This window comes from Chiroxiphia lanceolata, chromosome 1 (assembly GCF_009829145.1).
Source record: "Chiroxiphia lanceolata isolate bChiLan1 chromosome 1, bChiLan1.pri, whole genome shotgun sequence".
Lineage (NCBI taxonomy): Eukaryota > Metazoa > Chordata > Aves > Passeriformes > Pipridae > Chiroxiphia > Chiroxiphia lanceolata.
Genome location: NC_045637.1, coordinates 114204946 through 114228971, shown reverse-complemented (window position 1 = coordinate 114228971; position 24026 = coordinate 114204946). Strand labels below are relative to the sequence as shown.

General features: G+C 41.0%; 1 protein-coding gene across 1 annotated transcript in view; it reads left to right on the top strand.

Annotated features, from left to right (window-relative positions):
• Window positions 1-768: 768 nt before the first annotated feature.
• The window catches only part of TGFBR2 (transforming growth factor beta receptor 2), a 59070-nt gene continuing 35812 nt past the window's right edge, over window positions 769-24026 (top strand). The window contains exon 1 of the mRNA XM_032705790.1: window positions 769-960. Within this exon, the coding sequence (XP_032561681.1) occupies window positions 867-960 (94 nt within the window). The 5' untranslated portion in view covers window positions 769-866. The remainder of the gene's footprint in view (window positions 961-24026) is intronic.

The window sequence follows — 24026 nt, the reverse complement described above, 5'->3', positions numbered from 1 at the left end:
GCACATCCAGCCCATTTGGGGGTAAGTGCAAAATAAGAAGCAGCTGACAAGTTGCTCCAGCCAGCTTCAACATCTGCAAGCTGAGTGCCCAGCTAGTCTGTGTGAAGGTTTCCTACTATTACCCTAACTTCAACCTCCCCTGCTCCCTGCTTTAGTTCATCTGGGGATTACGTCCTTCTTTCCGATTCCAGTTCCGCAGAGGGGGAAACCGGCTGCAGCAGCATCGTTAAGATCAGGGATACGGATGCCAGCAGGAGCTCTGGAAAGTCCCCGTGCCCCAAATGATATGACTGGGTCTTCTTTCAACTGGTAGGGAGAAGGAGCCCTCCGAGCTGGCCGTTTCCTCTCGACCTTGAGCCTTGTCCCCAGCCCCGGTGCAGCTCCGGGGCCCGGCAGCGCGGGCGGGTGGCTGTGGCCGGTCCCCGCCTCAGAGGGAGGCAGGCGCAGGGATCCGGGCTGCACGTCGGGGCTGGCCCCGACGCGCTTCTGGTGGGAGAGCCAGACCTGAGAGGGGCTGGCCTCCAGCAGATGATTGACATCAAACTGGGTGAGGTTTCATGTTAACTGAAAAAAAAAAAAAAAAAATGAAAAAAGAAAAAGGGCGAGCGCAGGGGAGGGGGTGACTGTGGGAAGGGGGAGAAGGAACTACTGTAAGAGTAAGAAAGTCCTGCCCAGCTGTTTGCGAAGTTTAAGATTTCCTGTTTCCCCTGCAGCGCCGAAGTGAAGTTTTCAGTGAGTCACCCGCGGTCCCGAGCAGCGGAGCCGCGCAACCCCGCTCCCCGCCGGCCCCGCCACCGCCGCCGCGGCCTCCTCGCCTCCCCCGCGCCCCGCCCGCGGCTCGCCGGCCGTGCCGATCCGGCTCCGCGATGACTCCCCGGCTGCCGAGGAGCCTGCGGCGGCTGCTGCTGCGCCTTTCCCTCTGGGTCCTCATGGGCAGTTCGGTCCCCGCTGTGCTCCGGGGTAAGTGCACGCTGGCCCGGGCTGCCTTTGACAGCTGCTGGGGCCGGCGGCAGCAGCGGAGCGGGGCGGGAGGGGGGCAGGAGGCGAGGGACAAGCGACGGGAGTCCGCCGCGGGAGGCGGGGGACACGGTTGCTAAGTTTTGAGGCTGGAAACATTTCGGGAGGGGTGAGCGTGTTTGTTGATGGCCCTGAGGGAAAGTAAGCGGGGAAGAAAGGACTCGGAATCTCGGGGTTTCGCGGCCAAAGCTGAAGTCCGTCCATGGGGGAGAAAAGAGCGGATTTGGCAGGAAATCAGCAGGGTCTGTTCGGGCCGGAGGAGCCCGGAGAGGGCATCTCGGGAGCTGCCTGCTGTCGCCGGGGGAACGACCGCCCGGCCCTGCCTGCAGCTGCTGCGGCAGCTCCCGCACCTGGTGTCGGCCCGCACCGTGTGCCCGCAGGCGGCGGGACGGCGGGACCCGCGGCCCGCGCCTCCTGAGCCCTTCGGAGCAGCTCTCCCTGCACAGCCACGGGGACAGGGCTGGAAGGTGCCTCGGGTGGACATGGCTTGAGCCGCTGCGTGCCGGCTCTCCAAGCCGAGGGCCTGTGCGTGGCCAGAGAGCCCGCTCGCTCCTCGTGGATCTGCAGTTGGTTACCAAAAGCTTGGTTTTCGTGTGAGTTTCTGCCAACAGCGGAGTTTAGCCCGTGACTGTGAGCAGTTGGACTGTGTAGCAGTCATTCCTGTAGCACTGACTGCGCATGTTGACTCACTCTTAATGACACTTTACATTCCTTACTCTGCTTCTACCAAGGCATCCTTAGATAGGTTTTTGAGGTTGTGGCTTGCAGTATTCTTCATATCATAATTTATAATGTACTAAGAGCTTAAAATTCTGCTGTAAAAACAAGATCCCTGCCCTGAGGAGCTTTCCTTCTCTGTCCTACCAGTAGTTACCCTCATCTGTGAACTAACATCTGTAACAGCAAGGTTAGGCCCTAAATCATGTTGCAGCACGATGGTGAACCTAAAGAGAGAACAGCAGATTGCAGCAAAACTGCATCTGAAACACCTTTGAAGAATTAAGTAGATTTCTGAGATGTCTTGTGATATCACATCTGGTTTTAGTCTTCAGGTAAGATACGCAGACAACTGGGCTGCTACCAATTTTGCTCTGTGCCCTCTGATTCTCCCTTGTGGTCCATTCATGGTCCATACTGATCTCAAAATTGTGGCTGAAACATAATAACATAGAGTGGGTAACCCTTGTATAACTGCTGCCATTAGCTATGTACACTTATGAATAACTTCATGCTTCATTGATAATCCTGTCAGAGTCAACAGGTTTTACATACCTGCAAAGGTATTCATGGAAACTGAGACGAAGAATTGTCAACTTTATATTGTAACTGTGATAAGCATAAGCAGGTCTGGTTTAGTGTGACTTAGCAAATTAGAAAACCGAATATTCAAAACTGCTAGCTGCGAATAGGGAACCGCTCTTGTAAGAGAGACAGATAGTTAACTAACTGTTGCTTCAAAAATACATAAGCAAGCTTGGAGGAACAGATAGGTAACTAACTGTTCCTTTTAGGCACGTAGGCAAGTGTTAACAAGAAAGCCAAAAAATATGGCTTACACTTAAGTAAAATAAAATGCTATTGTAATGTGTGCTTAACCATTTAGTTTATCAGCTACTAACCACAAAAATGTAAGAGTGTATGACATCTATGAAAGAATTGCTGTATAAGCCCACCGAAAATGTGAAAAAGCAGAGGTACATTTGTGGAGTTAACCCTGTGTCCTCTCCACCAAGGTGTTAATAAAGATACTTTGGAGGACAATCTGTTTGTCAGTCAATTCCTTTGAATCAAAGCTTAGGGCAGAAGAAAAAAACAGTGTAAGAATAAGACACTATGGTGTCCCAGGGCCCAAAATTATATTTTTTTTTTAATTTGAGGTGTGCAGCTTCAACTAGTGATTACTTTTATTTTACCCCAGACCCAAATTTTTACAGATTCCCATTGCAAAAAAACTTTAAATGAATATACTCCACTTTTGTTAATCTTGTGTTATTTATTATTGTATTTTTTTTCCCCCCAGTCAATCAGTTATAGACAGTCTCAAACTACAGGTAGATTTTTAAAAGCGGACATAGCTTAAAAGGTTGTTCTTCTTTCTTGTCGTAGGTCCTGTGAGGAAAAAGTATGTAGACTGGCTACAATTCAGAATTTTTCATACTGATCTTCATTTGTACCATACAATAACCGAAACTGAGTAGACCTGTTGTCAAATAATCTATCCTATAGCTCCAAAAGTTGTTCTAATAATCACCATAGGATTCTATTGTGATTATGACAGGCAGCATTGGTCAGAAAACAACAGTTCTGTGGGACAGAAAGCATGAGGTTTGGTTGGTAGTCATTTGACATTGAAATGAAAACTATAGCTGCCAAATGTTTTGGGGAAAACAAAACAGACAAAAAAAAAAAAAAGAGCTACTTCATAGTAGCTCAGCAGTTCAGTGAGGTTGAAAAAGGAGAGATATCAGTCTCAGAAGAGGTCAATTCCCAGGTAAGCCTACTGACCAGCTGATTTTTGTTAGATAGGTTAATAAAGCCCCAGCCAAAATTTCATTTTAATGTTCTTCACAGAAAAATATTAAACAGGAATGTCACATTCCCATAAAGACTCTGGACAAACCCACAAGTTCATGAAAAGGCTTAATAGGAATAATCTGCTTTGAAAAAGATGCTCTCATGTCCTGTACTACAAACAAAAAATTAAGGTTTTTTTCCATAGAGTAAAGGGACAAGGTGTGATTTTTTCTAATGACTGTGAATGCTATATTGAGCATTTAATCAATAAATGGCAGTGCAAACCAGCAGTTGCCCACATAAGAAATTGATGCTGCTGTGTTCAAGTGAATATCAATCTGTAATTTATATTTAGATTATCATAAGCAGAAATTTGTTTCTTGGAATCATCTGTGTAACAATTGTTCATCTCTGAACATCAGGAACTTAATTTTTCCATTCAGCCAAACTCTACTTGCCTTAGTGTCTCTTTAATTTTTTTAAAGCTATATCATAGTTAGTTAACTTTATAGTGTGAAAATAAAATTTAAAGTTTCAGTTATTTGCAAGAGGGAAGTAGGAGAAAAAACATCTCATAACATGATGGAACATGTTTATAACATGATTGAGTCTAAAATGCATTCCTACCCCCCATTAAAACTGGCAATTTTTCAGGTATTTCAGGAGGTAAGTAGGAATAGATCAGAGATATTATTTCATTTTCTTCTATTTATGGATATCCTTGAATTTTAAGGCTTTTATACCTAAGACTTTGAAAAACACTTTTATTTAATTGCTATTTTAAGTCCTTGGCATTAACATGCTTCTGTAATATTCAGGTGGTGAATTCCATGTAGGAATGGTTTCTATTAAAAAATGATGAGCTGGATCTTAAGCTGCTGCAAATGAATATATTTCCATTAGCATTAGTAGAGTTATAACAGGTTTCCTGAAACAGTTTCAGAAGTAATTTCAGAAAAAAAGGGTAATGGGATAATTCAGATTTTTTCATATTCATAATATTTTTTCACTTACATTTTGTGGACACTTACTATTAGATAACCTACAGTTAGCCAAACAACATTGCTTCAAAGTTAAATGCTCCTTTCTGGGCTGAATTGTTAGTTTCAAAGATACAGAGTCCTATAATGGTCCCTGATAAAAGTTGTCACTGTGACAAGGTTAACTCAGAATTTAGGAGCAAATATGGTGTCAGGTTTTTACCAGAAGAAGAATTCCTGATGGTTTAGTTTGTGGGGTTTCTTCATGGGCTTGTTTTTTTCAAAGACTTTTAGGCAGGAGTTGCTCTTTTAAGGTGAAGGAAAAAAGCATAGTATTCCTGTAGCACCAGTTTTTGCAGTTTCCGATGCTTTTATTTCCTCTGCAAGATATTTTTACGGTGATATTTCTTGCATTTGTAGCATAGGAACTTTTTTGTCAATAACGTAGGTATGGGCTGTATGTCCTTTTCTAGCATTCTCTGTCACTTCTTAGAAGAGCTGTGTCTTACTTTCGGTATAGCCAGAATGAGCAAAACCAACTAGTGGGGCCTAACCTGTTACTCTTGGATTTTGCGTAACAGGGTGCACTTGTGTCAGCTAGGTATGAAATATTATCACAGGTGCAGTGACAGATTTTGATCTGAAAGTGATCCATGCAATCTCCACACTGGCTGGCGTGGCCACAGTCGAGAGTTGGTGGTACAGTGAAAGGCAAGGCTACCAGCCACCTTTGTGTTCCTGGGATCAGCAGGAGGCAGGTGAGCTGTTACATTCCTGATCTACACATGGTTCCCCTTTTGGCACCTGGTGAGCTGAGGAATGAAAGGATGTTGTGAGGCAGATGGGAGACCAGTGGTGCATCACCTCCTTTGCCACATAGGAGCCCTTTGACTTGGGGGAAATATCCCGTAGGCACATCCCAGGGAGATTAGATAGTTTGTGTTGCCAGAGCATTGCAAACTCAGTAAAATTGTCTAAGAGATCAACTAGTCTGTGCAGATGTTGGAGGGTACAACCATGAAGTAGTGGAGAGCCAGCCCTGATAAAAAAAAAAAAAGTTGGCTGAGTCCTAGTCAAAGAGACTTAGTGCTGAGATTTTGGTTTACTTACTGGGTCTTTAGCCTTAAATCTTCTTGGTGTTAGAAGGGTTTCTGTTTCTTTTTTTTTTTTTTCCGACAGGATAATGAGGACTGTTTTTTAAACTCTTAAGAATAAAATAGAAGGTGATGACAAAATACTTGTGCTTTTTTATGAAATCTGATTCTGGAAGGTTAAAATAGACTAAAATGAATCATAAAGAGTATGCTTTGGTTTTGACAAAGTCCTTTTGAAGTTTAACTTCACTGGCAGGTAGAAGTGATAAGTATTATATTAAGTAACAGTGGAGAAACTTCTTACTACAGGGGATTTTACAGCAAGGAGTGGGCACACACACTGGGACAGAGCATTATAGTTAAGGCAAAAGCTACTGATCTGTATGCCACTGTAAGCAATGAGTCAATACCAAATATTTGCAGAGTTGGGTTCTCAGTGACCCATCTGAGTCTTCAACAGTTGTTTTTCATATTATGTCTTCATATGACATAATGGCACAGCAGCAGCACTGGCATTGGTTGAGTACAACCCTTTATATCACATGCCATCATTTGTGTGTGTCCATCAGCTTCTAGGGATTTAAGCAGAATTTAGATTGAAGCATGTATTAAGAGGTCTGCCCTGCAGTTCATACGGATTAATGTTATTAGTTTGCATTGCTGCAAAGTTTAGCAACTGTTTTAGATTTTAAGAAACAGTAACATTGGCAGTGTCAGGGGAAATACTAGTTGTTGGTTCATCCATGTTTGTGTGTATTTTTTTTAATATGCCATTTCCTTGCTCTTTCTCTTACTGTGAATGCCATTGTAATTGTTACAGCTGGAACTACCTATCTTTTTTTATATGGGTTTTTAAGCCTTTTCACCTCTGGGAAGATTGTCTGGGGAAGGAGGAGTTTTCCTTTGCTCAAACAACTGGTATTTAGAAAGAACTTCCTGCTGGCATTCATCCCTGAGTTAATCTGGTTAGAATTAGAGTTGGTTGAGAGTTTTTGACACTGTTTTTCATGGGAAAATGCTGATTTGTCAAAACTGAAACAATTTGTGGAAATGTACCAGTTTCCATTAAACTTTCATCAGGAAACCTTTTCTTTTTTTTTCTTTTTCTTTTTCTTTTTCTTTTTTTTTTTTCCATAGTCCACAGCGGAGTTTCTGATATAGAAAGATAGAGAGAAAAAGAGCAATAATCATTAATCAATAATTAGAATAATCACTGGTCAATGGAAGAAAGGCAGGCTCAAGTGCGTGGTCTGACTCACAGAATTCACAGTTGAAACTGGAGCTCCCCCTACCCACTCTCCCCAGGATGTTGGAGGGCTTTCACTCTCCTGCTGTGTATGCATGCACAGACATCCCCACACCCACCACTTCAAATGATTTTGGTTTCACTCTAGTTGTGAATATGAAAATGTATGAAATGTTGAAGCACTTTGTGGGGCAGGAAAAACATTTTCCTAACAGCGTTTTTAAAGCTGACCTGTAGCCATGTGTTCATTTTTTCCTTGTTGGGTGGGAGTGGCAGTGCTCTGAATGATTGGTGTCTTCTAGTCTTTGTTTCATATCATAATAACAAGCTGTATTCAGAAATTTCTGTCATGCAAAGGAACCACAGTTTTGATTACTAACAGTCCTTGCAGTCTGATTCCAGGATTCCAGTTCTTCACTCACCCAAAGTAGTATTTTTTTCAAAAATTTGACTGAAATTAGTAGATTTCAGGAACAGATAGAAGAGTCTGCTTCCTCTAAAGCATCCTTCAGCTTACAAACCAGCAGGTACATCATTGCAATGACACCTGGGATTAACATTGTGCCTTTGAATCTGGCAATCTGAAACCAGAGGCATTAGAAAGCTGTCTTCTGTTTCCTACTATCCTCCGTTTGTAGCCCACAGCCCACACCCTCAAACAAGCTGTTGCTCTTCTCCGAGGTTTTAAGGTAAAAAGGAAAGATTTATCAAGTAGCCAAAGCCATAAGTTCAGCCAGTGATTTGAAAGTCACACCACATTTTTTATAGCTTGTTTATAGGGACCATTAATACAAGTTTTGAAAGATCACCTCTGCCCTCTGTGCAGCTGATCAGTTCCTCCAAAACATTGCCTGTGAGCTTCATTTAATGCAGCATTTAAGCTCATTTAAAAAAAATGGTCTATGCAGGAGACATTAGAAAACCTATATTTTGTTCCCAAGGCTGTGGTGGGTCTGTCAGGGCTTTGAGACTTCCTTCTGTTAGAAAAGTGAATTTGAACAGTACACTCAGAGGACAGCGGGAAGGTCTCACAGTTTTACTCCTCAGAGCAATGTTTTCCAAGTAAAGACCCAAGCGTGGTTCTTTCGTGCCTGGGGCACTTTAACAGGTCTCTTTAAAACATAGCATTGTGCAAGTGGAACTCATGCAGGGCCAGACTGTCAGCTGGCATAAATCAGCTTACCCTGTTGAAGGCAAGGAACCTGCCCTGATTTATACCATCTGAGGATCTGGCCACAGAATAAATAATAGGCAACTGTGTGTTATGAGGCTGTAATTCCCTCGAGAGGGCTTTTGTGGTATCAGTCTTGCAAGAGCCAGAGTGATCTGGTTCTCTTTCTTGGAGCAAAAGAGTAATTTGCCTGCAGTTTTTTGAAGTCCTCAGAACATTAGGAATAGGAGATTTCAGACAATCAAGGGAAAAAGGATGATTCTAATCTTCTTGTAAGGTATCATTAAGTATTTTTGCCCAGAAAGAGTCACAGCAGGAGAATTTTGGAGGATGCAGATTAATTGATTTGGGATAGGTAGTCCCAAAAAAAGATAAATATGTAAGGTTTTCACCGAGACCAGGCCTTTCCTTTAAAAACACTTCTATACATTTCCTAATCTGTCAACTGCCTCAGCTGAAGTTCTCTCATCACTGATAAGCTTCTAGTGCTGGTGTAGTCAATAAGGAAGAAAAGTGGAGAATGGGAAATGAGGACCAAGGGGCAAACACCTCCTCAGAATGTGGATGTGGTTTTTAATTTTGTTTAACATTTCACCCAGAAGGGGTGTAAGTGAGCTGGTATTCATTGTATTGACTTAGAAAGAAAAGGGGGTTCGGTTAGATTTACCCAGTGTTGATCTGTAGTTCTCCTGGGTCTAAATATTTTAGATGTGAGATACAGGTCAGCCAGCTCCCTCTGTTTTTAATCCTGCTGTGGATTCTGCCGCCCAGAATGGAATTAAGTTTATCATGGGTATACGTCACCTGTTGGCATGGTTAGATGGTGCCTGGGGCTTTTGGATGATAATGTGGCAATTTTGTAGATTTCATCTCAGTTACTAATATAGGCACATCTTTAATGTTGCTGTACAAGAGGCTGAACTTTGAAGCAGACCACAGATGATTACTAATGGTTTATCACTTCTGGTTATTTTCAGGGAAGGAAACAGAAGCACCTGTCTGGGATTCATGTGTGTCTCAAGATACGGATCTGGTCTGATCCCTGAGTCTAATTACTAGCTTAGATACTACTGACAACTCGTTATATGAAGTTGCAGTACAGCAGCGGTTTGGATAGCACAGCTTCAGCAATAGTTTCAGAAAGGTCTTAGTGCTCAAAGGAAGATGAAATTTCTTACCACTGCGGCTGCTCCTCTGGTTTTAATGTTACTTGGCTGTCCTGACCAACTTCCATAGTGTTTGGGAACTCTGTGGCTGGAGCAAATCTGAGGTCATAGTTACATCAGGACTTAGCGTACCTTCAAGTGCTGCAGGATGGTTGTGTGTGTGAATAACTTCTGTCCATTAAAGTGCATGCTTGGGGAAATAGGATAGATGGAATTACATCTTTTTCCCTTTCCAGTTTTTTTCTCCAACTGTATAGTCTCTTAAAATATTCCTCACTATGCAGTTAGTCCGCTGTGCAAATGCAGTCTCCACTTCGGATGCTCCACTCTCAGCTCCATAGCTATCTTAAGCTTTCCTGTAACATGACTGGGTAGTGATTTCAGGGTGTCCCATTCTTCTTGAGTAACTTATAGAGAGAGGGCAGGAATGAAGAAGTAAATCTTTTCGTGTTTCACTAATGGGAAGAATTTAATGAGATTTTGAACAGCAGAGATTTGTCAATCTGCAGTCAGGAACCAATGAAGATTTCAAGAGAAGAGCTGTCATTTGCAGGTGGTGGTTGATCTTTTATTTCCTTTGACTGGCTCTGCCTGAAAGCATGCAGCAATTACCCTTCTCATTTGTCTCTGGCATACAAGGAAATATATGATTCTGCAGTGATTGTGCTGTGGCAATTGGCCAGCTGCCCTGCTGTGTCCCTTCTACCTCCCCACAGCTCCCATTACCAATTTTCATGGTTGCCTTGCCTTCTTTTCCTACAGTGGTTAGAGCTTTTGCCCTGAAAGTGGGAGACCCATGGTCATGTCACTCCTCAGCCTGAGAGTAGCTAAACCCCTTCAGTGAAAGGGCTCTGGAATGAAGGATCCTTGCTGGCTAAGATAGGGCAGGACTTTAGAGGCAGCACTTTGCAGAGAAAAGGCTGACATGTGTGTGGGTGGTCCCCCAAAGCATGTCACAGGAGAAGAAAGCCTGTTCCCTGATGGATTCATTCATTATTCCAGCCCCTGCAGGGTGGCTGATATTCTCTCCAGGGAGTTCATAGCACAACAAAGAGAGACTTTACATACAGAATCTTTTTTTTCCTTTCTAAACTGAAAACAACCGTTTCTCATCCCCATGAAAAGATCAGAGGGGACCATGTAATAGTCATGACTTTGTAAGCCTCTTTATTTAAGCTTTCACAAAGTAACTAGGTCAGTGATACATGCTTCTGGGCTATTGAATTTTCCTTCTTCCCCTCAGTCTATTCTTCCATTTCCTCACCCAGCTTTACCACAAAGGGATGCCTTAAGTCAAAAATCTGGGAAGCTGATCCTTTTATTGTGTTTGTAGTATTTTCATCTGGTATGTACAGTGCCAGACCATCAGGCTTTCAAAGCTATCATAGCTCAAGTTTGCACGTAAACAGGAATACTACATTGTCTGATTGTAACTAAAGCCATATCTGCTCTGTCTTTGTTCTGGGTGATAGATATAGGAAAACATTAAGCAGGAAGAGATTGATAAACTACTCTGGAAAAGAAAATACAACCAAAATGTGTTTCTTTGTTTTCATTTTTCTTTCTCCATCAACTTCATGCTCACACACTGCTTACTTCCCACATTTGATACCTTTACCTTGAGGTTTCTGCCTGGCTGAAGCCACAATGATATCATGAATATTAGTGCAAGAAGAAGCCTAGGGCTTCTTGTATGTATATGTTCCCTGCCTTTAATGTGTATAAAGGAAAATAAAAATGATTCAAATTAAATCACCAATATTCCTGAATTGGGATTCAGAATGAGAACTTGGGCATATCCCATTGAATTGTTTAAAAATATGCAATTTTTCAAAGTATCTGTATTAGACATGAAAGCTCCTCCTATACAGACTGGAGGTGATTAGAGGCTCCTTCTTTTGCATGGGAGGAGGAGACAAGATCTGTTGGTCACTTATAACTACAGCTTTTGTATCTTGGCCTATGGTTAAAGCAGTGAGCTAGGAAATGAGAAGCCTCTTACTCTCTGGAGCCCCAGACAGTTTCATCCATTGTATTTTGGATACCACCATTAAACTTCACTACAGTTATTTATATTAGTATTTTCACAGTTTCAACTAGTGCTGCTTAAGGTGGCAAAAAATAATGCAATGATGTGTTAATTACAGTTTTTATAGACAGTTATAAAACTTGTGGCTAATGAACAGAGATTGTTTCAATACTTGTCTATTGTGATTTGGAAATTGAGGTTCAAAGAGAGTCATAACTACTGTTCTTTCTCAATAGAAATTCTGGATTAAAGCCCTCAATGCATCCAGAAATTCTCATCAGTCTCAAACACCCTGTCAAGTTCAGTAAGACATTAGCACTTTTTCTCTCCCCTGTTTTTCTCAGGTTAAGAGGCTGTGTGCTATGAACTTGGTGAGGTGCAAGGAAGCTTTCATAACTTACCACTGTTTGATCATTTAAGGCCTAACTCTTTCCATATGTGTTATTCATGGTTCAACGAATTCGTACATTCCCTAACTAGGATTTTTTGTTCTGGTGACTTGTAATATGATTATCAGGCACATACCTACTGGTGGTTTGAAGTCAGAAATATGCTGGCCTTCTCAGGAGTGAAGGTGGGTTACAAATGCTAGACGCAAACCACTAATTATTTAAAATATCTTACCCTTGGAAGTTAATGACAAGGCACATTTACCACTATCATTACCACATTCCTAGAAATGGAAAACACTGACACCTGCTTTTCCAAGCTGTTGCTTAACATAAGTAGTTAGACTACCCATAGAATCACTGCTTCTCCCTTCAAAAGGTGGGTTTTGATTTAAGTTTCCATTTTGTGCTTTTGAAACTGAGATGTAGTTTGCTTTTGCCAGGGATCTGTTGTCCTTAGCTCTGCAGATGGTAGGGAAGGAGGAGGTCCTGTTTGTTTAGGGAACCATGCTGTCTTTTTAGCATTTTCAGATAACAGTTTAATGTTAAGGATTGCCTGCCTTTTCAAAATGATGGACTGTTGTGGTTTTCAGCATATGAAGAACAAAAGAATTAGGAATAGTCACTACAGCTGCTATTCTGTGGCTGGGTACAGTTTTGGTCAGATATGCAGGCACTTTGCCATGCCTTAATAAGATACCACAAATAACAAACACCAGTAACTGGGAGCCTTTGCCTCAAGGAAAGGGTAAGGTAGTGCAACCTAGCTAAATCTGCTCTGCCAGTATGCTAAGCTGTGGGTAGGGGAGCTCACGTGGAAGTTTACTGTTGTTAGTTGACGAAAAACAACGTGTTAAGCTGTGCTAACTTGATACGTTGGGCTCTCTGGGGGAGGATATTACGAAAGGTGAACAAGATCCTTTCCAACAAATGAAAGCTGTAGGTGAATGAAATCACTCCAGAAACAAAGTGTGCATTTTTAACAAATAGCATACTTTTGTTATTAGAGCCCTGCCAAGGGATGTGATGGACTTTCCAATGTGAATCTCTAAATCAAGACAGGGTTTTGCTTGTTAAACATATATCCAGGTAAGTTAGGGCTTTGCAAAACTGACTGAGTGGAATAGCTTCACTTGCAGAAGGCCAGACTGGGAATATCATCCATAGAGTCACAGAGGTCCTGTAACCTATGAGTATGTGATACAGCAGGTTACCACCACCAGGATGGTATCACTCACATCCCTCTCAGAATTAAGACTAACATCTCCAGAAATAATAAACAGTTAAGCTGCTCTGCTAACTAATGCTGTACAGAGATATTTCAAATATGCATGAGTTATAAAATTTTACATCCAAGGAATCAAAAAAATGTCTCTATTCCTATGGAACGCTTTCCTCTGGTATAGCCTAAGCTACTACTGTGATTGGAAAGCTTCTATTTTCTTTTATGAGAACACTTTTAGAAACATGCTGTGTTCTATGAGTTCAGTATTTGTGAAAAATGCCGAAGTGACAGCTTTACAGAATGAGCTGCCCATGTCACTGAACAGTTACACCAGAAACCATAACAAAACATGCAACTGGCTCTTGGTGTTTAAAGGGATGCTGAGTGGTTCAGCTGCTATGACCATGTTATGCACAGCCTCCGCAATGACAGTTGTTGAAGTAGTATTTTCATGACATAATTACTAATCCACTTTGCATTTGATTAAAATGATCAAGGCATATTGTAGAAGGCTTTAGACATCCTGCAGACTATCGCTGATTTCTACAGTTGAATAAGTACCCTCCAGATGAAGGATGATGATGTGCTATGACCAAAATCCAGAAACATTCAATGACTCTAAACTGTTAAACATCAGCGAGTATAATTTGACATAGCAACACTCAGAAATCACAGATTAGCATCTGTTGAAGGTCTTATCCTATTAAATTTAACTAGTATATGTGACAGTAAACATCTTCTATCCTGCAGTAGCAGAATGAGGAACGTTATGTTGTGCCAGAAATGAACTTCACCATTTAAAAGTTTATGAAGTGTCATCGTATTTTGCTTTTCATAGTTCTCAGTTGTTAGAAAAAAAAAGTGGTTGAAGTACTTGGATGAAGTTTGAGATATTTGGATGAAAATCGAGAGGCAGTGGTAGGTTCTGAGCTGCTGCTTGATACCCTTGCTCTTCTGTTTTGGTCTTATCTCTTCCCAGCTTTCTTTTCAGTAGAAGGAATTGTTTTGTAGGCACTTAAATTAGTTTTTTCTAAACCAGCTTTTAAGTATATATGCTGTCTTGAAGTCCTGGTGAAAGATTATGGTCTTAAGAATGACTAAAGATACAGCTTGAGAACTGAAATAGGGGATTTACAGTAGTAACAACTGTATCTAAAGCATCATGGCTGGGCTTGGGGAACTAAGATTTGGGAAAGGTCTCTACCCACGTTTACATTACCCACCTATCTAAAGCAACTGGGAGGGGAAAATCCTAGAAAACCAACTCCATGTGTACATTTCAAATTGACAATTTTATTTTGCCTCATCATAAACAAAGTGTAAGAGCCTGCAGTCTCTCACACATCTTCAGGCAGGTAGACTAAACATTTTAGACTGGCAAGTCCCTTCCCGCTGAGCAGCACCTGATGTGGGAATGTCCTCACCTTAGATTGTAATGCCAGCCCTGCTGGGGGCTGGCTGCTGCAAGCAGTGAGTAATGCATTTTTGTGTGGAGTGAGAGCTGTTATATTCCTACATGCAAGTTTTTTAGTGTCCAGGTTAATTTTTTAATATGGGGGCTTACCTGCTGGACCATGAACACAGATAGAAGCAATTGTCTTTAAAAATACTCCGTTTTATAGTATAGTGAATTGATTGTTTGCATGTGATTTAGAAATAATGGCAAAGGATTTAGAGGTAAAACAGCTACTTATTTCAGAATGGGCAGGTTTCACCCATGGCTTTTATTTCACCTTAAGCCCAGTAAAATTTCAGCCTCAAGTAGAAATGAAGGAGCTGATTATTTGTTTCCTTATTTTAGCAGGATGGTATTGCCAGCTAGTGATTCACAGTCTCAAAGGTAACTGGAGGGAGTCATTTGCAAATGCTTTAAAAGGAACAGCTAATACCCGTGGGGATATGTTAGCAAATTTGGCAGATAAAGGAGATGTTGCTTTGTTGGGAGAGATACTTCTTTACCAAGAAATCTGATAACTCACTAGCAGCAAGCCACAGCAGTAGGATTTCTGCAAAAGAAGTCAGCAAAAGAAAGCTTTCCTGGGGTTGAATATCATTAGAAGTGTGTGTTTTTATGCATGGGCTCTTTTCTCAATACTCAGTATACAAGTTCCATTAATAGTTGTGGAAGTTAGATACATCTATCAAGATAACATATCCCCAGGGTATTAAATTCTCTTATTCTACTTCTTTGCATGTAACTTGACGGAGACAAATATAACCATGCAAGTTACTGAATTTGAGAAGGATGTGTATTTTTCCTTAAATCTATTCAAAGTGATTCTACTCCTAAGGGATTACATTCAAGTTTAACTTTCCTCTGGTTTACTATTTTAACTGAGCTGATGGATTATGAAAGAGTAATTTCTTTTTAATATTGTGTTCCTGAATCTGTCATTCAAAACTTGCTGTGTGGGGACAGAATGGTTCATAAACATTATTTTCTTGGAGGAAAATGGCTTCACACAGTAAAAAGGAGCTCTGAACAGAGCTTCCGCATAAACATGTTTGCCCATCGGTGACTGACAGAGGAGCCTCTGTATATGTTAAGGATGTGGACTTGTTAAATGAGACTTTTTACTTGGAAACAGTATTTCAAATAGACTAGGAAGGGTGGATTATATTCAGGTCTAGAGAAAGAAATTGCATGGAATTCTGTTTTACCAGAATCTCTAGATTATTTTGTAAACTAGTACCATAGTCAGAACATCCTCTGGTCAGAGGATGTACCTTAACTTAAATCCAGATCTCTCAAATATTCCTCAAGTTTGGACGTCTTCAAAAAGCTAAACAAATTTAGGTCTTTTATGCTCCTTACATTAGTAAGTTGTCTTTTTATATTAAGCTTAAACCAAAATCCTCAAATCTTAAATTGTGACTAAAAATTTTGCATGCATAACATCCTTGTTTTTGTTTTGTTTCCTTATTTGTTTGTTTATAGCTGGGAGGGACAGATAGTGGCAGTGAATGCACTTTAAAAAATCCTGCCAGTATCCTCCTTTTATCTCGAAAAACAAATATTTATAAATCCCTTTGAATCATGTAACTGTGTAACGATTGCAAGTTTGAAAGCACAGTTGTCTGGTTAATCCATTTAAATGCTTATTTTGATTGGGCAGCTGTGAGTCTTTGTGTGCACACAGCTTCTCCCCGTACTTACTGGTGTGTTATAAAATGCCACGGGAATTCTGGTTTGGTTCAGTAGCACCGGTGTACACACATACAGTTTTTTGTTGTGCGGGATAGAGACTCTTGCCATGCAGACCTCATCCTTGCTTACGGTGGCCTTAAGAGCTGTGGCTTAAGCCACTTTGCTCAGTCACTTCCAGCCCTGGCTGTGTAGGTTGCTGAAATCATGCTGAAAGAATGTGGGTTCTGGTTTGAGGCATAAAGCACCCCCTAACTCATGACTTGAACATACTCCAGCAGTTGACACAAAAGGTATACTTGTGAAGGGCCAATACAGAGGTTCAGTATGGAGTTGTGCATGGAAACAGAGTGGGGAACCTCAGTTCGAATTCCTCTGCCTAGGTAAAATTAAAACGCTGAACAGCAGTCCTGGAATTTATATGCTCCAAACCATGCCATTGTACCTAAAATCTTATTATGTCTTACCTATACCGTTTGCGCCCCTTATGCTTCATAATTATGAAGTATTTCCTACCTGTGAATGTGACATTTAAACCGATATTTGAACAGATGCAGCCCATTCCAATTACTGTGTTATATTTTAAGACTGCTTTTGATTTATTTTTGCCTTGTGTGTTTGGTTTTTTTTAATTTCAAGTCTATTATTTAGGTTTGGCTCTGTTTGACTAAAGTTTTGTTCTTTGGTCCACAGGATTTTGTTTCCAATTTTCAGAAAAGAAATTGCAGAATCAGACTCTTTGAAAACAGAGATACAAGTTGCAGTTCAGCAAAAGTTTCAGAGCAAAAGACAAAATTTTTGTGTGGTTTTGCAGAGCATTTCCTGGGAGTAGTGGTAGTGTCAGGTAAATGTTCGTCAGATTTTTCCCCCAGTGCAGAATTGGGGTGACTGGTTGAATTTTGTTTTTTGTGTTCACAGTACAGAACTGCAGCAAAATCAGATGTTTCACATCAGACAGAGGTGCTTCACAGTACTCCCTGTCCATTCTATGTCTTTCCTCTTGAAAAAATTATATTCTAAAAACAAGACTCTTTCTGACTCTTTCAGCGTCCTGTGAAGAGGAGGCATCTCCTCGGTCTCTGTACAGCTGAAGAAACAGCCACAGAGAGTAGTACCTGTCTTCTCAGATGTCTCAGGTGTCTATGACTTGAGACACCAGCAGTCCTTTTTCCATACTTTGAAGTCAGAATAACCTACAATCTAGGTTCAAAGTGGATTTAAACAGCTAGGAGGCCTGAGGGGCTTCTGCAAATATTTCTGGGGAGAAACATCAATCCTTGGAGTGCTGCCCAAAGTATAACCCATGCAGATGAGTCCTAAGCAAGTCCCATCTGCCCTTGCAGTGATGATGCCTGGCAGAACAGACTAACTACAGAGCCCCCGTTTCCTCTCCTGGAAGGGCTGTGACATCTCCTGTCTCAGGGCAGGTAACATTTGAAACTAGACTGTAGGATTGGAGATGGCAGCAAACAACAGGTTCCCCCATGTCCCTGGTGTGCTGGGCAGCGCGATCTTGGCCCAGAAGTAACTGCAGCCATGGATCTACTGAGACTTTTCTGTGCCTTCAGCAGTGCTACTGCTGCTGAAATATGCAGTTTTTCATTACCCTAGCTGTGGGTTGCCACTCCTCATACCACATTCTTCATTGTGTTTGTGTTGTCAGATAGACGTCTAGACTGGAGAACTCTTCTGGGTCAAGTTGCCCTTTGGAGGGGGAGGGAGGTGTGGTAAGGTGCAGTCTGATTCCTCTGTGAGGGAAGAGAAAGTTCAATGAGGGATGTGAACAAATAATGAGCAGGGGAGCATGACTGCTGTTTTTTGCAAACTGGAACTGTTTGTGCAAGTATTTCTCTACGGCCTCACCAGACAGAAAGAGAAAAGGGAAGATCTTTTGTGTTCACGCTGCTTAAGAAACAAATCAGTAATTTTTCTTAAAATGGTCTGAAGACTTCTCCATGAGGCAGACAATTGTTGTTCTCAAAATATATGTTTCCTTGCATCAAAAAGGAACAACTTTAAAAATAAGATATCAGAAAAGGTGTGTGAGTGTGAGGGGGGCTCTGCCGTGGCATCCACAAAGGAGGGATCTACTGAGGGCTCTGGAAAGCTACGTGTGGCGGGAGCCTTTCAAAAGGGAGGATGGGTACGGTCTTCTGACTTCCAAACCTGCCAGGAGAGTGTGTGTTGGTAGTTTTAAGGGGATATTTGTAAAGCAAATAAAAATTAAAATTAAAAGCATAAAATGGCAAATACAAGAGTGATACTTTTTCTGATTCACCAAGTAACCTAGCTGTATCAAACGGAACCTGGGGGAGTCAGGCGTAACTTTAAATTTCCTGTTTTGTGTGATTTGTCACAGTCTTAATGTCTGTGCTTCATTTTCACTACTTTAAAAAGCAAGCAAAATTCTGCCCCTAAACTAACATATTTCATAACCTTTCCTGGAGGTTTCTCTGAGACCAGAGAGGGTTTGCTAGTGTTTGCCAGTCTCCTCAGTGAACAAACAGTATTAATAAACATCTACTGGTCTTTAATAACTCTTCGTAATGCACAGCAGCTGCTTCTAGATATTATTTACACAGTTTTCTCTATGTTTTAGTTACCATAGTCTGCTCTTTTGAATACAATGAAGGACATACATTTGGCAAGAGTTTAACTGTAGCAAGGGTTAACTTTAGTAGGAGTTAACTGTATTTTCAGGAGAAAGATTTGGCTTTTTGCCACCTGAGTTGCTGCATGCTGCCAGGGTAGAGAACAGTCTTCAAATAATTTCCATTTTGCATTTGGAAGCAATGATTTTTTTCTGTCTCTTCAGCCTTCCTTATTATTGTTGAAAACGCTGCAGGTGGATAGTCAAGTAATATGAAAGCTTTTTTTCACATACAGAATTCAGACCTCTTCAGCTTATAGTTGATTTAAAAGTAATTGAGTAAACCACTACAAATTTGTGTGCTGTAATTCTCAGCTTTGAGACTGACTAGACTTGTTCGTAATGCATCCTGTAGCAAGGTAAATCAGCTTTAAAAGGATTTGAAGGATCCACATGCAAAACTTTAAAACCTTCACCCCTTTAATTTAATGCGTTAAACTCGTGTGTGTATACCAGGCCAGCACTTAGTTACTTGAAGCTGTTTGGAAAGTTAAGCAGGATGAGACCGTATACTAAATATGAGTAAAGCCCCATAAGAGTGTCATTTGTGAGTGTTTGGCCAAGCATGTTACTATTTTTGATTTCTGTGTGTCTTTGGTTGTGCAGTGGTCTGTGGGAGCTGAGGGCCAGGCTCCATCTGCACAGCATGCTGTGGTGTTGCAGATGATGAGCCAGCACAACAGCCTTCTGTGTAAGGGAGAAATGGGAACTGTACCCATGTGCCCACCTACTCTGTCCATCACAAATAGCACAACTGCAATTCCCTATGGGAAGGACAGGAGGGTTTGGCAATACAATGTAGCAGGAAGCTCCTAACACTTTTGAAATCAGCCTTTTTGCCTCTCCCATAGATCCTAATGTGTTCTGCCGCCCAGAGGTTTAGCAGAAGATGCCCTGAGACTTCAAAACTTCTCTGCTTTCCTCCCACCTGTAGCCTCTCCACTAAGAGTTCACCTAAAAAGGCAGACAAGATTGCATTTGCATTAAGCAGATATCACAAGACAGACATTTAGGACTGCTAGTAAGTAAGAAAGGAATGCCTTTGGATAAGCACCACTGATACGTTAAGAATATGATTAATTTTTTTATGACCTCTTGAATTTTTGAGTTTGACATTGAGCACATTCAGTAGTCTTGCAGATAAACTGAAGTGCCAGGATGTATCTCTATGGAATAGTTAACAGCTAATAGAAATAGCTTAACCATAATGTTATTAGAAAATGTTCTAAAGCTCTGTCCCACCTGTACCAGGTGGACTCCTGAATTTCCCTGTTGGAAACTGGGAGTTTAATAAGTAGACCCTTGAAAAAAGGATCAAATGACTCTTTAAGGTGGATGTTCCTTATTACTCTTGTAGTAAGAGAGATAAAGGGAAGAAATATAAATTAAGCTGTTGGAGGGAATATATACCTCCATCAGGACAAATGATTCACCTTCCCCGTCGCTATTACGAAGAATGAAGAGCCCTATCATATTTTGAAATAGGTTGTTGGTAGTGTGACTGTTGAGGGAGCAGGAGTGGAGAGAAGCATGTTACTATAAACAGACTTTCTTAACTGGCTGAAGGAAGAGGCACAATGGGCTCAGAAACTCCATTCAAACTGCTTAGAAGATGCAATTGCATGGGTTTGTATTGTTGAGGTTCTGTAGCAGAGAGTGGAGACACATTTATGTTTTGCTGAGTCAGAATTGTTCCTACTTATGTATGTTTTAAATGTTGGGGGGTTTTTCACAGAGACTCATTTGTCATGAAAAAGTGCCACAGAAATAATTGTATAATGCTTGAATCACTGCTGTCTCTTTTCAGACCCTGTAAGTTGTAAAAATAATGTTTGTATAAAGCTGAAGTGTTTATGCTCTTTCAGCTCTGTTTCAAGTGAAGTAATGGCAGCTTTCATTGAGCAGATGAGAATACAAAATGAGATGAAGATGCAAGATATGCTTTTCATTGTACAGGTCAGAATTAGTTATGCTAATGTCAGTTCTGAACCATGAATCATGCTTATTCCAACAAAGTAGGAAAGCTAGTTTTGCTTATCTTGAGAATCAGAGGAGCATTGATGTACTCAATATTCACTGTATATCTGAAGACACAGGAGGGGTTAAACAGTAAACACAACTTCCACTAAATTCCCAATTTAATGCATTATGCAGGAAAAAAAAACACTAGACCCTGTAGTCATAGTTGAATAAATTGATCTTCATGTTATATCACTTACGATTCTGCAGTGCTGTGTGCTGTTTACCAGCTGTGTTAGGGAGGCTGCGGGTTAAAGTCAGGGAAGATGAAATGTCCATTTAAGAGCCCTATGGGAAGCCATCATTTAGATTTTTTTCAGCCTCTTTGACCAGACACAGTATTCTTTTGTTCTGCCTACCATGGAGTGCTAAAGAGCGGCCAGAAAACGTGGAAGAGAGCTGCAAGTTAAAAATCCACAGGTAAAAATCCATCTCATTATTTGAGGTATCACAATAATGTTATTTTTATTCCCTGTTTTCAGAATGTGGTCACGCTTCTATTGTAAGTACTGAACTGGAGTCTCCTCTGACCTGGACTACTGTCAGTCAGGAGTCATGGCAGCGAGCTCTGTTCTTAGGCGTGTTTGAGGCAGATCACTGCAGTGCCCTGTACCAGAGAGAAGAGCCCAGCCCATGATTAAAAGTGCTAATGATAGCTCATTTTGGAAACAGCAGATAAAAATAGTATTATTTCAATTATTTAAATACAAAAATTATTTTTATCTTCAAGATCTCCAGCTTAGTATGCTGTTCCCTCTCTGTTTTCTCTGGACGTGTCCCTCCCCCCAGCTCCTGCCAAATTTGATTCTGTTTCTGTGTCAGTGCCTGCAGCAATCCCTAAAGCAAAGTTTTGCCAGTTCCACTTGCTGTTAAAAGTCAGGCACTTCCACTGCAGATTAAATGAAGTTTTCCAACTCCTGCTCCTTTTCCTTGTGTCTTCTCCCTCTGCACATAGCTTCTCCTGTGCCTTATCTGCTGGTAGGTGGGAAATGGTGGTTTCCCAAATTCAGTGCAGTTCATCAGTGGTCTTCCTGCTGTGAATCAGTTTTTTTTTGCTTTGGCCCTCCTTCAGCTGGGGGTGGCCAAACTGCTGCTGGCTGAGTCTAGCTGGTCAGAAAGGGGTTACCTAGTCTACCCTCTTCTTTCCTAGCAGACTTCTCAGTCATGGCTGAAAAGTATGTCACAGCTCACACAAACATGAAAAAAGCCTGTGGGCCCTGCCAAATCATTCTTTCCGCTCAACTCATGGGGGCTGCTTTGTGATAGGATGGGTTTCAGGGCTGTACGTGCATCTCGTTGCATTCACAGTTGTACTCTTGTCATTTGATAGGTGTTACTTGCGTTTTTTTCGTATGATGGGCAAAAGCCAGTATGTGACAGGGAGAAGCAATGACATGCGTCTCCTCCAAGTACTTTGCAAAGAAATGTGTTTACAAAAAGGAAATTATTTTTATCAGCCCCGATGTGGTCTGATCATGCACGAAAGCAACACAAAGGTCCCGCTTTGCAAACAAAAGTTCAACTGGTACACTTAAAGGCACATCTGTAAGTACTGGCTAAGGCAACCGTTGTGCTCCCTGGTCATCACTGATCTGTAACTAAAATTGAGGCTGAAAGATTCTGTAAAACAATCTGTAGGAATGTGGTTTTCTGGAGTACTGCCACAGAGATAATTAAATATCTGGTGGGTTAAACATTCATGGAACCTGTTTTCCTCTGATGTATTTTAGTTGTACGTAAAAGATAGCTCTTTGGCTTTACAGAGGCTGTTTCAGCACTGTTGATAATCATTGCTGTTAATCTTAATAGAAACAGTCACAAAATCATGAAAGTCCTGTATCCATGGTAATCCTGCTGGGGTAACTCATAGCTGAGACAAGGGACTGCAGCCCAAAGCAGTGTCAAAGACAGTATGAACTAAGTGAGCTCATACTCACATAGCAAGTATGGGAGTATGTACCAGTGACACTACATTTCAACCCAGATGGCATTAAGCTTAGAACTTGCAGCTGTAACTGAAAAATTGAAAACACATATTTCATAGGGTTACCCCAAAGGTGTTATGATGGGAGTTACTAGGTGATCTGCAGTGTTGCCAGCTCCTGTGATTGTATGATGAGTAATACAATCGTTGACATGTTTCTTGAAGATCAACCTTGTGGATTTATTTTTCTTTTTATCTTTTCATTTTTTTAGTTAGACAGTAATTCCAACCCTTCTGTTTATGGCCAAAGTTTCAAAACATGTCTCAAAAAGCACTCTTAGAGTACAGCCAGCAACAGCAAGTAAAGGAGAACCCAGCAGTTGTTTTTTGATTGCTCTGGGCTTTTTTGTTGTTTTTTTCCCCTTCCTTTATTTCCATAATCCGTCTGGCTAGTCTTATGATTTTGTAACTCATAATTTTTTTATCTTCAGGATTGATCATGGTTCTGTCTTTTCTTCTGTGTATTACAGCACTGAACATAATCAGTATAATTAAGAATAGCCATCAGTATATATCCAGGTCTTAAAAGCAAAGCTTGGATCATACATTTTCCTTGACTCCTTCACTCCTTCAATTAATTCATCAATATTTTAAAGAGAAAGAATGTGCTTTTGAACCATCACCTCTCCACTTTCATGTGTCTCCATCACTGTCAAAGTTTATTGAGGTTATAGATTGTGTATTGGGGATGGTAGTCAACATGTAAATCATGCTGTGCTTAGTACTGTTCCTGGCAAAACCTGATGTCTTTCTGTTGGATGAGAAGGTAATACAGTTTGGATTTTCTTCATAGCTGCTACTTGCTTTTCAGTCACTGAGATTATGATGTCATGGAGCTGTGGTCTTTGGGAGAACAAGGGCAGTCTGCTTCAAGACTCTCTGACAAAGGCATTGTCCTCCTTGCAGATTTCCATGATGTAGTTAAGTCTTAAATTCAAGTCTCTACCATCAGGTGGAATTATTTCACGGCTGCTGAGTTAGCTGAGTTCCCATCCCAATATCTCTCTCAGCAATTTTCTTTTAATTTTTTTTAAGAGATGGGATCTGTCTGCTCAGTAATATTATTTTATAAGTATACATGTGCCAGAGGCACTGGATGAGAGAACAGAAGTGGGGTGACAGCATTTTACAAGATAGGAGTAAGAGACATTGGCTGCTGTTTCTGAAATGCATCCTAAGACAGAAAAAGTTTTCCAGTATAGATATTCCCAAAAAGACGGTATCTGGGTTTGGGCTTTATTTAAATGTTGTTAGCTTGTGAGAATTCTGTAATGATACTAAAATATAATAGGAAAGTAAACTATTGCCTTAAACCTCAATGAAAGTTACATATCTACAAACAACAGAGGCAAAGCAAACAACTTCAAGACAGTCAATAGACTTTGGGTGAGGTGTAC